The sequence below is a fragment of the Electrona antarctica genome (assembly GCF_951216825.1).
Source record: "Electrona antarctica genome assembly, chromosome: 17".
NCBI classification, from domain to species: Eukaryota; Metazoa; Chordata; class Actinopteri; order Myctophiformes; family Myctophidae; genus Electrona; species Electrona antarctica.
In genome coordinates, this window is record NC_136798.1 from 25011545 (window position 1) to 25029274 (window position 17730).

Genomic DNA, 17730 nt, shown 5'->3' on the forward strand with positions numbered 1-17730 from the left:
ACATTATTTTTTATCAGAACAAAGCCTAGGATATGACCACATGTCATGCGTATTTGCAACCTTTGCCAGCGGCGCTGCTTTCCAGGCGAGGGGGCTGGACATGAAGAGTGAAAAACATCATAGAGACACGGTGGGGCTGTGCTGCGGTGATGTCATCGTCCGCTCCACCTCCTCCGCCCGTCTGGCTGCCCCGGAGACGCGATGCGATGGCAGCGTCCAGGAGAGACGCGGCCCGCTCGGGGGTGGGGGCCCTCACCACTCTGTGGTTACGGAGCTATGAAGGCAGAAGGGGGGGAAGGGGTTAAGTGCAAGAGGGGCAGAATCACATAAATAGTGCATGTATCAAGTCGTGTGAGGGGTGTGCCATTTTCAACCCATCCATGTTGTTGTTGTGGGATGACACATTTTCTGTATAAGCATGTGTTGATACAATGATCATTGTCGATAAGTCCTATATATATATAGATATAGATATTAACGTATTTTAACAGAATGTGTGAAAAGGTGACAGAAGCTATAACAAATTGCCTAAAATAACAGGTTCACCACTGTAAAAACATCAGGCCACATAAACAGGCAGCCATAAATTGCATGAAAGATGAGAAACGATATCATGAATTGAGGTGAGGCACTTAACGTTGTGTAGCACACAGTCGTTACTCCAAAAAACATCCAATGAAAGCATCGGAAAGCGTCTTATTATAATATAGGTTACAGTTCAGCTACAGATGGGACAGGCAAGATGTCCCATGAATAGTGCATGTGACAGTGGCAGACGTATGTATAAATTATAACACAAGTCAGTTTATGTACCATCTTTAGGTATCTTATTGTTTTATGATGCCCCACCCCATTATGACAGGATACTTGACTTAGCAATGAAGAGGGGGCAATTTTATAGAATAAAACACAAAATGTTGAATATTGTCACTGTCGGGCAGAATCCTTGGATATTCATATTTCATCTTTTTGTTTGCTCATAAATGGATGCCCTCCTATGTTATACCTTCATCGTATGAGTAACGATTATAGCCAATCTACAAGCTCACAATGCGTTGCGTTTTTGCCTATAATGACAAAAGGCATACCAGGTTGAAATTGGTTATTTTATAGACATTTAACCAATGAAAAGTTGCAAAATAACAAGAGCTTGTGACTAATAATGGATCCATTGGAAAACATTTTCTTATTTGAACTGAGGACCCCCCCCACACACACACACACCCTGACAAGCACTTGGAATTTTGTTTCCACAGATAAAGAAATGTGAAAATAGCAGATCTACAAGCTCACAACGCCTCGTAATGTGAGGCGTTGTCAGCTTGTATATCAGCTATTTTCACAATTTTTTCCTCTTTCTTATATCATTTGACAATTTGGCCAATGTTTGACCAGTTTGTTGATAACTTTTGAAACTTTTTCTTTTCTTTCTTTTGGGGTATTGAAAAGGTCTTAAAAGTCCTAAAATGTAGGTCCGGGGCTAGGCAAGGCTAAACTTCCGCTCGAGCCATTGAGTTATAATTATACTTCCGGCAGTCTTCCGGGTGCTTCAAAATGTCACTGAGCAACTTCCACTGAAATGAATAGCGGGGGGGCGGGGCTAACGCTCCGGTTCGGTCTCTATCCTTTTATTACCCTATGGTCCCGACCAACAGGTTGAGAACCACTGCACTAAACTACGGCCACCCCGATGACAATGACCAACAGGTTGAGAACCACTGCACTAAACTACGGCCACCCCGATGACAATACCTGTATTCCACTGACGGGATCCTCTGCAAAACAAATTGCGGCTGCTGGGCCATCCTTAATGTTGCCTGCCAAGGGGACAGCCTCAGCCAGGAGGTCCCTCATTGTCTCCCCCTCTCCACAGCAGAGTTCCACGGCAGACACAGACACAGTGAGGTTAGTCCATGTCTTCTCCTTCCTGCGTTCAACAGCGCTGTACAGCCAGGAGATGGCACAGGGGATCAGGCCAAGAGTCTGGGGGCTCTCATCTCTCCCCAGCATTGTAGACCATGACCCTGTGGGGCACAGTAACCAAGCACAGAAAGTCATGTGTATGCCATACATGCACACATATACAGTACAGTATATACAGATGTGCTACTGTATGCATATAAAGAAATGTGCTCAGACATGCATGCAAGTGTGAAATTATCAATTTAATTGGAAATGTGATTAAAATAGAATATGGTTTTCACAATCTGTACATTTATGTTGTACGTTCACATTATCAGTACCACATAAGGATTTACTTGAGGAGCCTATATATTTACTTTATATGCGTATGTGAAATTATCAATTTAATTAGAAATGGGTTTTCGTATGTTTGTACACATATGGGAATAACGCATGTGGATTCAGTCAAGTCAAGTAAATATACACAAACACATGCATTAATACCACAGATGATACACAAAAATACACAAACACATGCATTAATCCACAGATGATACACAAAAATACACAAACACAAACATATCAGTTTAGCCGCTGAAATGCGTATATGACACACACAATCATCACTATTGCATCTCCTCGACTCCTAACGGGAAAAGATCCCATATTCAAAAAGATCTCTGCAAATCACAAAAAAGGCTAACATAATATGATATGTCAGAATGAAAGGGTCAATATGCTGCTGTGGAGCCTGGAGAAGCCTTTCAGACTCTGTTTCATGCCATACATATCAAGATAAGTCAATTGGGTTAAAGAGAGAGCAAGTAAGTGAGAGAGAGAGATAGAGAAAAAGAGATTGAGAGAGAGAGACAGAGAGAAAGAGAGAGAGAGAGAGAGAGAGAGAGGGGGGGGGGGAGGGAGGGAGGGAGGGAGCAAGGGCAATCAGTAAGAGTCTGTGTGCAACAGACAGGGACATATTCTTAACCACATAAACCATACAATGACCTAGAAGCTCGCAACGCATCGCAATGCTTTCTGTCGCTTTGTGAGCTTTTTGCCCCAAATAGGGACACCAGGGTTAATGTGGTTAACATGGGTTTTTAATTAAATTGTTCAATTGTGATATTATCAAACATATATCAAACGCATCAGGAAAGAAAGAACTGGATCCATTTAGTTCAGTCTGACCAGAAACAGGGACAGAACATATCCACACCGGTAATGACATTGAAAGACCAGAGGTGGGGATATCAAAAGCAGAGGCACAGCAAAATGTTACCTTGCATGTGTATGACAGAGAGAGTTTGTCAGTACTGCACAGTATATATGTGTGTGTAGGTGAATGCTTGTATGAGTGAATCAGCATGCTCAGCGCGTTCACCATTTTGCAAGGTCTACATGATTCCATGTTCTGCTACACATAAAATTGGGACCACATATATGTAGATATATTAGATATAGCACTCTACACACTTTTATTATTTACTTTTTATTTACTTTACTTTTATTTTATTATTATTTATGTCCCTGCCAAAACATTCTATATGACTCACTTTTGGGGGTCCCGAGCTCCAGGTTGAGAACCACTGCGTTGGAACGCCTTTGCCCCGCTTTACTAGCGGGACATGCCCTTGTTCAAGCCACGGTTGTCTTATCAAGGCTCTAATTGAATGAGGGTAAGAGAATTGGTTTACTCCAATTAAAGGCAGAGCGTGCAGCCATTATTCAGGGAGGGGTGGAACTGTGTGGTGTAGTAGTAGATGAATGGCCGCTGGCAGTGTGCCACGCGTCGTCTGTATCAGCACACTAATTTAATCAGATTTACGGCAAGTGGCGTCATGTGAAAGAGCGGCCAGCTCCAAGGAGACCCTGTCCTATATATGTGGGTGTGTATGTGTGTGTGTGGGTGTGTATGTGTGTGTGTGTGTGTGTGTGCGTGCGTGCGTGCGTGCGTGCGTGCGTGCGTGCGTGCGTGCGTGCGTGCGTGCGTGCATGCGTGCGTGTAAGAGCTAAGTGCAGGGTTCCATCTCCCTAATAGCAGCATATTACAGTCCATTTGGCCTTGCAGTCGCCTACAATTTCAGAGCAGCATAGAAAAAAATACAAATAAATAATAAAATGAAATGTGTGCGTCTTCGGTACAGCACAGTCAAGAGCCAGCTTAAAAAAAGAACTGTATAATAGATGAGCATGCTGTTATTTACAAAGTAGCATGCAGGTAAAAGACGAATAACTGAGAAGTGAAATAAAAACGCCTTTCTGTCACTGCTACGGAGGAAGAGAGGAAGAGAGAGTGGGAGAGAGGGAGAAATGAAGGAAGAGATCAGAGAGCAATAGAGAGATAGAAGCAGAGATACCATAAATTGAGAGTGAGAGAAACAGAACAAAAATGACACCAGGCTGAGCAATAAATAAAAAAGAGAGAAACAAAAAGTGAGAGAAAGATAAAGACAGTGAAAGAAACTGAGACCAAGAGAGCAAGGGATGAACAAAATAAAACAAAAACATTAGCAAGACCAACAACAACAACCAGAGACCAAGAAAGTGGATTAAGAAGACATGGATGACCACACACACAGACATGACATTAAAAGGGTTTTGTCCGACATCTCGCTCCCATCTTGTGGTTTTAACCTCCGGCCTCTCTTTGAAGGCACAGATTTACTCACCCCCATCAGCGCAGCCCAGACCCAGGACACAGACGTCGCCGCCACTCAGGACACAGCGGATGACATCAGTCAGCACGCCGGCACACACCTCGGCCTGACCCGGAGAGAGCAGAGGGACAGCTAGAGTGTGCCTTTTTATATGATTCATCTTCCATTCCGTGTGAAATAACACGAGAGGAGATGAAGGGAATTTGAGCGAAAATGGAGGGGCATGCTGATTCTGTCCACCTCCCGTGGGGTTAGGTTAAGGTTAAGGTTCACGTTCAGGTTACCCGTAGGCAGAGTTGCTTTGCAGGATTTTTTTTGACACACATGATACAAACAACACAGACAATAGACAATATTGAAAACAAAACAAACAAAAACAATCACTAAAAATAATTAACCACAAGAATAAATAGGGTAAAAATAAATAAATAAACAAACGTTACTTCTATACTATCTGTACTAGTCTAGTTCTTTTGAGTGATGGCTGCAGGAACAGCAATTTTATACCGCTTTGATCTACACCATGGAAATATAAATCTCTGTCCATATAAGGAAGAAGCGGAAATTCACTAAAATCAAGCTTGTTATCCGTGTAACTGTCTGGTGTACATGGATGCCGGGTTAGCCTACTAAACTAGACCAATAAAGAATAACTGTCTGGTGTACATGGATGCCGGGTTAGCCAACTAAACTAGACCAATAAAGAATAACTGCGTGCAAACAAGATAGGTTTGCTAAATGCTGACACCAAAGAAAAAGTCGAATCGATTTACTAAAAGCATGATAGATTAAGGACATCATGGTTTTGTCAATGTGGAAATAGGACAGTTTCCTCAAAGTAGGGTTCAATACTGTAAGTAATGCTGGATGCTCTGAAGATATTTGTGTGGCTGTCGGTGGCTAACCAGTGGGGTCGTTTTGTCTTTTCAGGTTTTCAGGTCATCAGACAAGGGGAGTTAACCAACCATGGAAGAGTAAGTAGAAAGTGCAAGAACTAATTATAATTAGTATGACTGAGAAAACGTAGCAGGCATTTGATGTAGGTCATCTTGCCCAAAATGAGATGCTTAAGCATCTGTCAAAATGTCCTGAATGGAATTCAGATTGTTTAATTTTCACATGAAATGAGGCAACGTCCCCTGCTTATTACGTATTATACCCGGGTTATACAGTTGATATCAGCTGAGGTTTGTCAGATACTGTAGTTCTGAGGCCTATGCTGCTGTAGTGATGAAGCAAAAAAGAAAAAAAACTCTACAACCCAGTTTCCCTTATAAGGCAATGAGGGAAACTTGAATTGAATTAAATATAAACAGAAATCTACTGTCTGCACCAGAGAGAGAGAAAAAAAGGAGATACTGTAAATCCAGCAAAAGTAGTAAATATTTGGAGCCATAATGAAATTATATTTGGCAAGTACATGTATATCGTTGTATGCTGTGCTAATGTGAATGTAGCCGTATCAGCTGAGCTGTGTGGTTCGCTGTGATTGGCCTAGTTTTGTGGGGACTGTGATTGGTCATTGGTGTAGCAGCATCAACCAATGCTGTTACACCACACCACATTTGTGGGGACATACAGTTGGTCTACTTTTGTGAGGACCATGGGGACACATACAGACAGTATATACATATGATATGATTAGCCCTGCTATACAGTACATGGCTTGCCTCATGGGCGCCATGCCATAAAACTGACCTGACTAGACTCTGGTGGGTAGGTGGTGTCGAAGGTGTAGGTCTTGTGAGCTTTGCCCTCCCTGCCTTGGGTCTGCGTAGCGCGTGGTTGAATGCTGGAGGCTGGGTCTATCACTGTGACTTTTCTTCTGGAGGGGTCCACTCGGCAAACAGATGGCTGGGAGGGCCCGCCGGCAGACAGAGAAGGACATATCCTCAGCACCACCTTGACCTGTACAATAGAGGGAAATGGGATAGAATAGTGTTAAAAAGGATCATATAAACTGGCCTATATACTGTAACAGCTTTTGTTTAACGAATGTTAACTATTTTGCTCAAGGACACCTTTTGTAAATGAAAGAGTGTTTCTCATTCACCTCCTCATTTCAATTAAATTGTCGTTAATTTCCCCCTGCCAGTCCAAGGATTAGAACAAATGTTCTACCAATCCCCAGTTAAATTCTCTCATATTACAGAATAGGACGGGCTGAGATTGTTTTGTTGGTCACAAAGCAGAGGCTGCTATGTAACATTTTAAACTCTGATAAGTCAACAAGGTTCAAATCATTTATACAAATCAGCAATGTTTTTTTTTTATCCACCTTCCTTGGGAGACCTCATATCCCCAAAACACAAGCATATAGGGATGCATGAAAAAAGGCAACACATTGTCTAATTCTTTAAGGCAAGCTGGCCCCTGAGATGACAGTGTTCTGCTTCTATTTACAGTAAACGCCATTACCTTTGAAACACACTTATCAAAATAAGGGAGTTGCGGAAGAGATTTCCCATAGACATCTCTATGGGAGAGAACAACGTGAAACAGCCAGACTGCTGCTCAGATGAGGGCAATGTAAGCCAAGGAGGGTGCACTTTGAAGTGACAAATAACACTTAAGGGAACACTTGAAAAAAGGGGAAACCTTTGTAGAAAAGTTGTACGTCAAACTAGATTATGGTTATAGAAAAAAGAGAGGAAGGAGCGCACCTGTTTGGCTGGAGTAGAAATCTACAACAAGGTGCTCTTTGGTACTCATTGGGTGACAGAATTGATGCAAAAAAGGATGAGACCAAGGCACTCTTGTGGAAAGTTTAAAAGGCTTTTTTAACTTATTTTGTTTGTAGTATACAGTACAGTACAGTACAGTACAGTACAGTACAGTACAGTACAGTACAGTACAGTACAGTACAGTACAGTACAGTACAGTACAGTACAGTGACCCCCACAAAGTAACTCTGTCATTTCTCGACCGTTTCGGACGCGGGCGGCTGGCTGGAACCAGACCGGCACCCTGGCCGTGTTCCTGCGGGTCTGGAAGTTCCGGGGACCCCCGTGGACCCCACACGGAGTTGCACTTCTTTTTTGCTTTTTTGTATAAAAATAGTCAAAAGTGTAAGCACTGAGTTGATGAGCTAAAAGTTGTTTTGTAATGGGTGTAACATGGAGGACAAGGCTGCCAGGCTGTATATTTAGCATCACACCATGAATGGGTGAACATTAACAAAGATATGTGAACACATTTTTAGTGTATGAAAATAATGTAGTATAGAGCGTGACATCATCATCAAACCCGGAAGTTATGCAGGAATGCCTACTGAGTGGCAAAAAACTACTTTCTGGCCTTGACAGCCCATACATCCAAAAAGAAAATTCCTATCTGATTGCATTAAACAACATTAAACAATGTTAAACTCACTTTGCCTGTTGCTTTGCCACTCGATTTGCCACTCGATGTGCCATTCACTTTAAGCATGCGCATACCCTCTATACAGATACATCCACTTAGAACTATGCGAACATTGTATATTTCCTGTCCCATTTCCATGGATTGTGATGTTAATTCCTAAATGTAACCTTGTTCTCAGCCTTGGTGATTTAAGAGCTTTGAGGTCTTAAGCTAAGTTGGATACTTTGGAACCTGAACCGCCACTTAACATAGCTCAGCCTCACAGGTCTTACTCGGCAGAATCTTCCAGGAAGCCTACTGTATATCACAAAGAATACAATAGGCCATGATAAGATTCATGAGTCCATTAGAAGTAATAAAAGCCCCCAATGAGACAACCCCCATAAAAGTATTTCACATTTTTTCTATTACTATTTTCATAGTATTTCTGCCTTGTTCATGAAACATAACCACACATTGAAATTCAAGCTCCCCTTGTTTGGGATGTTTCAACACAAAAGGGGATTTCTGAGGCAAACGCATTTGCATGAGGAAAACCTTTCAACCCAAAATGGGATGTTTGATGTTGCAAATAAAATAAAGTGAGCTTTAACACCAGGGTGCAAATAATTATGTTATCTGACCCTTTCATGAACTGTTTTTTTAATTTTCTTTTTTTTTTAAATCAACCACGACCACCAGCACATGGCCAACTGTGTTTTAGGATGTGGACATGATTATCCTTTAAGCTCTATTTCTTTTCTTTTGGGGTGGGGGTGGGGCATTTTTATGCATTATTTGAGATAGGTCAGTGTAGCAAAACAGGAAATCAAGAGCAGAGAGAGAGGAGACTCGAACCTGGGAGCATATGGCCTTTTCACTCACTGGCTGAACCACCAGGTACCCCTTGCCTTTACAGGGCTTTCACACAGGACATGCATACAGTAGGCCATTGATATCAATGAAGAGTCGCTGGCTCTCTGCTTGCGCTGACCATAGAAGCAAGCTGAGCTGCAAGCTGGCTGCTGCCTATGCGCATCCTGTGTTAAGCTCTATTTCTGCCTTGTTCTCAGAAACTCTGGTGTTATATAAAATTACCCACAAAAACACATTTCTTATCATGTTTCAGAATGTACAATTTTTTAAGACAACTTGGAACCTGGAAATACATTTTCACAAATATAGTTAATTAAAAGCTGAAAGAATACACACATCTCTTGCTGAGGTGCAGGTTTGGATTATAAGTGTAATTAAAGGATATTACCTGCACCAAAGTAAGATTTCGAGCCTCTGGTCTTCAGACAAACCTTTGATCTGACACTGAGGCTTGAAATGTTGCCAATTAATCTAACATAGGAGCATAATTATGCATGTTGAGGGTAATATTCTTTTCTCACAAATTTATTTTATACACATAAATCCATAAATATAGTCCAGTGAGTAGGGTCAAATATGCTGCATTGATTGTTGCTGGAATCATGTAACCTGAGCGGGTCGCACAAATTTTCATTGTATAAATAAATCTATTCTATTCTAAAATATATATTCCCATTTTGGTACAGTATATTTTACCATGTTAGGTTTTATTTTTTGGGGTTGATGTTTAATGGAATTGTACCAGACAAACAGTAAGCATTCAACGTTAATGCACGTCAATGCTGAGGTTGGTAAATATGCAATTGACCAGAAAGATGCATTCAAGACTAATTCCTGTAGGGTATAAGCCTGACACTCAAGTCTGAATTTTCATAGAGAGAGAATAAAGGCATTCTGACTGTTGTTCTACAGTGGTGAGTAAGACAGGACAAATTTAGGCAGGAATGAGGGAACTGAAAATATAGGTTATATATGTAGGTTCCACATGACACTGCACTGCTAAAGAATTGTTGCACATAGTTATTCGGCATTTCAATCTTATGCTATTTGTCAGAACAAACAATTGAATAAGAGGGAATTGACAATTGCAGCAAATCCCAGGAGCTGGGCTCAATCTCACAACGAGAATAACGTTGCATACATTTGCAAACTGACCAACCACACAGGCGCACACCCAGTCAAAGTACATTGAGACACCAGACACCCAGTCAAAAGTGGTTTGGTTGAAGGCATGCAGGACTGCATTATGTCACGATGACCTCATCCTCCATCGATGATTTCTAAAGCATAAGAGCCATGCTCCGTCTGTAGCATGCTGCTAACGCCCGGTGTCAGTGAAGGCTTCATAACACTCTTTCCTCATACTTGAAAAGTGGGAGCCACTAACCCTATTGAACATGTGTCAAGTTCTACAGTATAGAGAGTCCGCCTTGGCTTTCATACGTACTGTAAATACATACATGTAAACATACATACCGGACATGCACAAGCAGACAAAAACCCACAGAGGCATGAGAGCACACGCACACACACACGCGCACACTCGCGCACACACACACACACACACACACACACACACACACACACACACACACACACACATACACACACACACACACACACACACACACACACACACACACACACACACACACTGCCGAGTGCTTAGGAAGGTGCGGCCGACAGAGACAGTCTATCTGAGCCGTTATCTGTAACCTTAGACCAAGCACATCAGTCCATCTACGAGACGAGGGTAGGGCAGGCAGCCATATTGATCTTCCCACCTTCCCCTGGGGAGGAGTCGGGAGGGGGCAAGATGGAGGCATTAACACCGCATTACTTCATGAGGGGGAAGTGATACAGGATCTCCTCAGAAAGACTGCAATCTTGTATTTCTGCTCTATGGGCTGTAGAAACACATCTGAAAGGGTGTTTGTGGCTGAGGTTGCTGGTATTCTGTCATGTAGTTTGTATTTGTATCTTAAGTTTTATGGCATGTGTGGTTTCTCAACCAATCAGTCGCGACACAAACGCTGCTTGTCTGACAGGGTCCTCAACTTTACTGAATACTGTACTTCATTGATGACTCCAGGGGTCTATCCAACCTGAGCTTGTAGATCGATGCTTGGATTCAAATGGTCAAAGTAGGATTAATGTGTTATTATTCACTAATGTATTGGATCCTGACTTTGTACAAAATATGGGTGTATGTGTGAAACCAACTAAGAGTAGCCAGTGGGTCTGTTAGAGTATGTCCTACCTTGTGGAGTCATATCATATACACGAGGAGTGGTCAACACCATGACTGTGGTTCTCAGTTTAGTATTAGCAATAGAGACACATTAGAGCACATTAATTAAACTTTTTAATGCGACAGTGTCACGCACCAAAATGTGACCTGATCTGCTATTTTTGTGTGCTACACCGTTGTACGACAGAGCATAAATAAAGCATTAGAGACACCTCTACAGAAGGTAGCCTATAATGACTAAAAGCAGGGTATATGATAAAAATTGGGTTTTAACTCAATGAAAATGGTATGTACTGCTAGGCGTGCAGAACATTACTGTCCTCTGACTGCTTAGTTCAGAAATTACACTGCTGTGTTTTAGAGGAGGAGCAGCCAAGCGGTCATGGTCTACCTTGCCAACGTTGGGTGAGTCTTTGGTTCTGGCTGCAGCCTGGAGTATGCAGGAAGGGACTGGAGGAGGGCTCTTTTGGATAACTCCCATGAAGCAGGTAGGGGGGCGACTTGGACATTGGTCAGAACCCAGGCCTTTCCTCCTGGTGGACAGGTTCAATTTCTGGGCTGCCCTGCAGGGGGAGGAGAGAAGGTTTGGAGGTGGTGTTAATCGTTCATCCCTCAGCACCAGTTGGGCTTTGTTCAGATATGAAAGGTATAAACCAAAAAATAAACCAAAGAATTATGATAGAAAGCATAAGGAATTTGTAAAAGATTTGTTCTACTTTGAGATGTCTACCGTTTTAAGACATACATTTTACACACATAGGCCTACAGCACAGCATATACAAAATGTGTATTGGCTTAATGTTAAACCGTAATTGTGACTTGCTCGGCTGAAATTGGTATGGAATTGTGTTTGCATTCTATAGTGGGAAAAAACACCCATGTGAAGTGAGGGGCGCTCTTATCATCGTACATCATCATGACGTACTTTCTCAGACACATATGACGTAAATTCTCCATTCATTGTCAATGGAGTCAGATCAAATGAATTAATTATTGATTGCCACCAAGCTCTGCTTTTGAATACAAAACAGCATCTGCAATAGCCTCAACAATCTTAAGTTATGTTCACAATACGCACAACACAGGATAACACTTTATTACTCACTTGGCCAAAAAGGACATGGCAGCAGAGTTGGCAATGGTAGCTACTCTAGAGATGTGTGCAAGCTTTGGGCTGCTGTGTAAACTGCCAGCCTCACCATGACCCTCTGTATCATCGTCTGTAGTCTGCAAGAAGAGAAAGTTCATTAAAGCTCTGGAACTAAATGCAGTACAACACCCTTGCCAAAAAGGTATATCACACAGGAGTAATTTAAAGAACATGAGATCAGTGTGTTTGTGATTCTCTGTATGGTATTTGGGTTGAGAGCACATTTTGTGTTCAATCTATACACACATGATCGGTCATGTTGCGACTCTAACTGGCTAAATTTGGAGAGTGAGGAATGGATTGTGATGACTCAATTGTCTGAGATGAAGACGTGACTCAGAGATGCAAAGGTCTTGTGAACATCAGTGCTTCTTACCTAACACAGGCAGCCAGAAAGGCGCGTGCGCACACACGCACGCACGCACGCACGCACGCACGCACGCACTCACTCACGCGCGCACACACACGTGCGCGCGCACACACACACACACACACACACACACACACACACACACACACACACACACACACACACACACACACACACACACACACACAGAGAAAGAGAGATGGTTTCAATCGGTGTTGAGTCCCCATTTTAAGCAACTTTTTTGTTTTTGTCTGTGAATGTGCAACAAGGATTGCGCATGAGTTTGACCTATTCTGCCTGTATCTACCGCTGCTCAAAATGAAGTCACCAATAAGGCTCGCCGCGAGCCAAAGAGACAGCCAGCATCTTTGTCCCTAAGGGCCCCTCCCCTCCTGAGCTCCACGTCTCATCTGTCTCTTTTGTAGAGCAAGATAACGCTGTCAGCTCTGTTCGTCCTCCCGCCAAAGAAAACAGCCATCCATGAAAATGCCAATTAGTGCCATAGAAGAAACGTAAGGGGCAGTCTGTGAGGGAAATCGAGAGTGGGGGGGCAAAGAAGTTTAGGGAAAGTAGGGCCTGTCCGCCCGTCCATTCATCTGTGGACAGCTAATGTCCAGCACCGTTGTCTCGATCAACGTGAAACTGTGCACACACACTCCCTGGGTGCCAGAGCAGAACCTCTGCCCCAAATGTTTCCCATGGGCCTGTTATAGCGCCACCGGGAGGCCAGCTTTTGCAAAACACTTATTTTTCCTTAATCCTATAAAGATTTTGTCCAAACATCACACAAATAGGTACACAGTATCTGTGTCCCACGAACACAACATGTGATTGCCGTGAAACTTTGCAGTTTGCATGCACATTGCCAATAGGCCAAGGAAGAAATAACACCCTTCACATTGTCCTGTTATAGCGCCACCAGGAGGCAATTTTTTGCAAAACACTTTTTTAATATTTCTCCTACCAATTTTGTTCAAACATTACACAAATCAGTATACATTATCTCTATAGTCAAGTGATCAAGACGGATCCATCCGATTTTTCATATTCCATCTTGTTTGGCGAATTCTGTCCTTGCGGAGACCTGTGCTCTTTCTAGTTCACTCTCTCTCTCTCTCTCTACTCTCTCTCTCGCTCACTCGCTCACTCAACCTCATGGGACTCATAGACTTCCCCCCTCTGTGTCCCCCTCTACCCTCATCCTCAACCATGCTCCTCTCCTCCCCCCACCCCTCTCTCTCTCCCCCTTCCTATCCCTCTCACTCTGTCATCACACTGCTCTCACCTTTCCATTTTTCAGTTGATGACTTGGTTGGAGTGGGGGGGTGTAATAGGGAGGGTGTTCTGAATTTGGATTCTGCTTTCCAGCACCGTTAATGCATATTTCACAGGCTGTCCTGTTAAATATGTAGCCCCTTCCCCCCCTATCGATCACAAATGCTTTTTGACTGGCTAGCTTTTATGACAGGGATAAATCATGACCCAATTCCCTTCCATTAGCGATAGCACTTTTAAACGACCATCCTAGGACGTAGGATCTAAATACGGTCTGACCGGACCACTATGAATCATTGCCTCGCAGACACGTGTACCAGTAAAGACATACTTTACCCCGATAGCTCATTAAAACGGGGATGTACACTGGGAAAGGGGGTGTTGTTATGTGTGATCTAGTGCCAAGTGGAGGCTTTTAGCTCTACCTGATGATAGGCGTAGATGGGGTGGACACCATTATTGCTGGTCAATGACAGAGATTTAGATGCAGATGCGACCAGCTGCTGCTGCTCCTCCACCCAACGGCCCATATCAGGGTTGGGGAGCTTGGGTCCCCGTCTTCTGGGGGTCTGGGGTGTCCTCTGAGGAGTCCTAGGGCTTCTCGGGCTGTGAGGACTGCAGGTCTGACTGCGGGGTTGAGGGTTCACCAGTGTAGCCATCGTAGCAGTAGCCTCTCTCAGAGCATTGGTTTCATTTAATTTGTGCACCGTTCCAGCGGTGGTGTGGTTTGACCCAGAGGGAGTCTTGATGGGTGACTGACTGGACCACTTGGCATGTTCCCTCGTCAGTGCCACGTGGATGGCCTCCCGTTTCAGCTGGCTCTGATGGGCGCCACAGGAGCCACACGTCCCCTGGTCCCCGTCCCGCTCCCTGGGGTCCCCCGTAGACCGGCTGCTGTGGACCCTGAGGTTGTCGTTGAGAAAGGTAGACACAGCACTCGAGTCCTATGGAATTTGACAGTAAGGGGTCATAAATTATGCACACTTTGCATTTACTAAATGGAAAACGGTCCTGGTAGCCAAGTGTTGGGAGTTAGAGTAGTCATGGGTAATCACTCATACATATAGCGCAAGTCTAAATATTGAGGCAATGTGGTGATAAAACAAAATATTATGGCCGTGTATCACCTTTGACAACCATGGATTTTAGAAAGACATTCTTGGAAAACACAATACCTCCCCACCTGCCTCTTTTCAACCTCTGCTCATGGTGGGTTTCCTGGGTATATATGCAAGCTCTATTATAGCATTGCTTTATGTTCATAGCTATACACACATTCACACCCGGTGCTTCCCACCATACAGCCACATTCCCCTGAACATGGTGTATGAACATGGTGCCACTGCAGCAGGAGCAGTCGAGGGAGGCAAGCTTAGCACTTTCAAGATAGGATCCAACAGGAAGCACGCACATCTCCAGAAATTCTACAGGTGCTGGTCAAAAATATACGTACAATGAAAAGGAAGGGGTGTCCGCACACTGTTAGCTTAGCACTTTCACCACAGATAGTAGCTGATCGACAAGCTCATAATGTGTTGCATTGACTGTTTTTGCTGTGCAGGTGATCAAGAACAGGTAATACAAATAATGGCTATACAAGTATGTTACACACGCCATCTGGAAGATATCTCATCACCACATTTGCACAGAACTGATTGATTGTCTGGCAGTTCTGTGACTGTGCACAGAACTGATTATTCTGACCACCACTCTGGTCAGCCTCAACTCTTGACACTCCCAAGGTGTGGAATGACCGCTTTCCTTCTATCAGCACTGCAGAGTCACTGCAGACATTGTAGGCTACTTTTGTAAGTCCCACTTGATAAAGGCTAATCTATAATTCAACAAGTGTCGCACAACAATTCGCTTGAATTTGTAAATTGTATAATAGAATCATGCATGGTCCACCAACTTTGGAGTTTGAATAAATAGTTACACTTCTGAACAACAAAGAAGCTAATGCCTTGTGTCCTTTGAATAGCCTATAAACCACTATTTTATATTTCATCTCATCCCCTAACACCAATCAACTAGTACACTACTCACTCACTCACTCACTCACTCACTCACTCACTCACTCACTCACTCACTCATCACTCACTCACTCACTCACTCACTCACTCACTCACTCACTCACTCACTCACTCACTCACTCACTCTCTGTTATAGATCTGCTATTTTCAGGGAAAAAACATTATAATTACATCTTCACATGCCATGTGTTGAAAGCGGTTAATTCCCTGTTTTCTATCAATTCCTCCATCTTCTCCACACCTCCATCCCTTATTCTCGTCAAACCCTTTTCTATATTTTCCATTTTCTCTCCATCCATGCATCCCTCTAATCTCACATGTCCCTGTTCATCCATGCATCCAATTCATACCTCCCATTTCTATCTATCCAGATTCCCTCCCCTCCTTCCAAGTTCCATCATCCTTAAATCCATTGTGCAAGCAGTCTATGCCGGTGTGCTCAATCATCCACGTTCCCCCTAGAGGGAGCACTTTTTCCTGTATGTAAACCTATGCCGGCTGTCACTGACCATAATCCCTTATCCCCCTCTAAACAATATTATATTTGGAGGACATTCTCCAGTGAGTGAACAAAAACATACTCATGTGGCATTTGTTTCATCGCCCACTTTACCCTCTTACATCCACTATATTATGACAAACCATAAATCCCCAAAAGATAAGTTAGGTATCTTGCCTTCCAGTTCAAGGAATTAAAATAGAAAAAATAAGAAATAAAATAAATCATGTTACATTTGAATGGATATGTGTCCATTTGAATATGTGAATGACAAAACAATTTAACCAGAAGATCTATTATACTTTTTTAAATATTAAATAAAATTACACATTTCAGGCAATGTAGTCTAACCTATATTTTTTGTATATAAAACTAATCAAATGTGCCAGGCCTAGGCTATATAGTCTATCATCTTAATCCTGTAAATTCATAGATGTGATTACAGAGCTACTGCATGCTTTTGAGAAACAATGGCCAGATCAATACCAGCAAGTAGCAAGCAGGGCTTATCAGATTTCTGGCAAATGGGTATATAGCCCACATCTGTGGTTATAAGATACAGTATACCCTCTTCTCAGTTCTCATGTCATATACTGTGTTAGTGGCTTGAGGTCACTCTCTAAAAAACATTTGTATATGTAGCCTGGCTATATCCCCCTCAATGGGACAAAAATAAATATTGTCTCTCTCTCTCTGGCCCTGTGGAGAGGACAGACACACTAGGGATGCCTTAATGAAATATTCATGCCCATTTGAAACCACTCACACAGGAATGGCAGTGGTTTACTTCGCTGATTTGATGGATGATTCTGTGACAGATGAAGGATGCTGGGAAATATAGAGCCTATAGAGGCCCCCCTTCACGTGAGCATCAAAATACACATTTTCAACAAACATCCATATCCTATACAATATTTGGTTTGAAATTGAAGGCCTCGTGTATTCAAAACGTTTTGGCAATTACCATTGTGTTATTATTCACCCCACCCTTTGGCGAACAAATAGGTCAATGTTTGTTTTTGTTTGTTTTTTAAGTCTGAGTTTTTCCTCTTTCTTTTTTTGCCTAAATGAGCAGCAACCTATTTTGCTGCAACGTTTTCTTTTTGCGCTGTCATGTCAATACTTGAGCCAGCACATTAGCAAGCCAATCCTTACCTTAGAGGAGGAGAAGTGATGGTGAATGGCCAGGCTGAGTGCTTGCTTCTTCAGCGCAACCAGAGTCGCAGAGCATCTCTCACAGCACGGAACTTTTCTGTCAGAGTCAGACCACCAAACCCCTTTACTCTCCGACATGTCGGGTCCACACGTGACAGGTGCGGTGTCCATATTACTGAGCTGGTCATCCACAGATTCAGCCCATTGGACCTTGGGAATC

At 42.9% G+C, this 17730-nt stretch overlaps 1 protein-coding gene across 1 annotated transcript in view; it reads right to left on the bottom strand.

Annotated features, from left to right (window-relative positions):
- Nucleotides 1-17648, bottom strand: part of kif26bb (kinesin family member 26Bb) — a gene marked incomplete at both ends in the record, with an annotated part of 32127 nt that extends 14479 nt beyond the window's left edge. Inside the window, 8 exons of the mRNA XM_079526343.1 lie at nt 61-274; nt 1753-2024; nt 4572-4665; nt 6258-6467; nt 11420-11591; nt 12134-12255; nt 14249-14767; nt 17511-17648. Of these exons, the coding sequence (XP_079382469.1) occupies nt 61-274; nt 1753-2024; nt 4572-4665; nt 6258-6467; nt 11420-11591; nt 12134-12255; nt 14249-14767; nt 17511-17648 (1741 nt within the window). The remainder of the gene's footprint in view (nt 1-60; nt 275-1752; nt 2025-4571; nt 4666-6257; nt 6468-11419; nt 11592-12133; nt 12256-14248; nt 14768-17510) is intronic.
- Nucleotides 17649-17730: the final 82 nt, after the last annotated feature.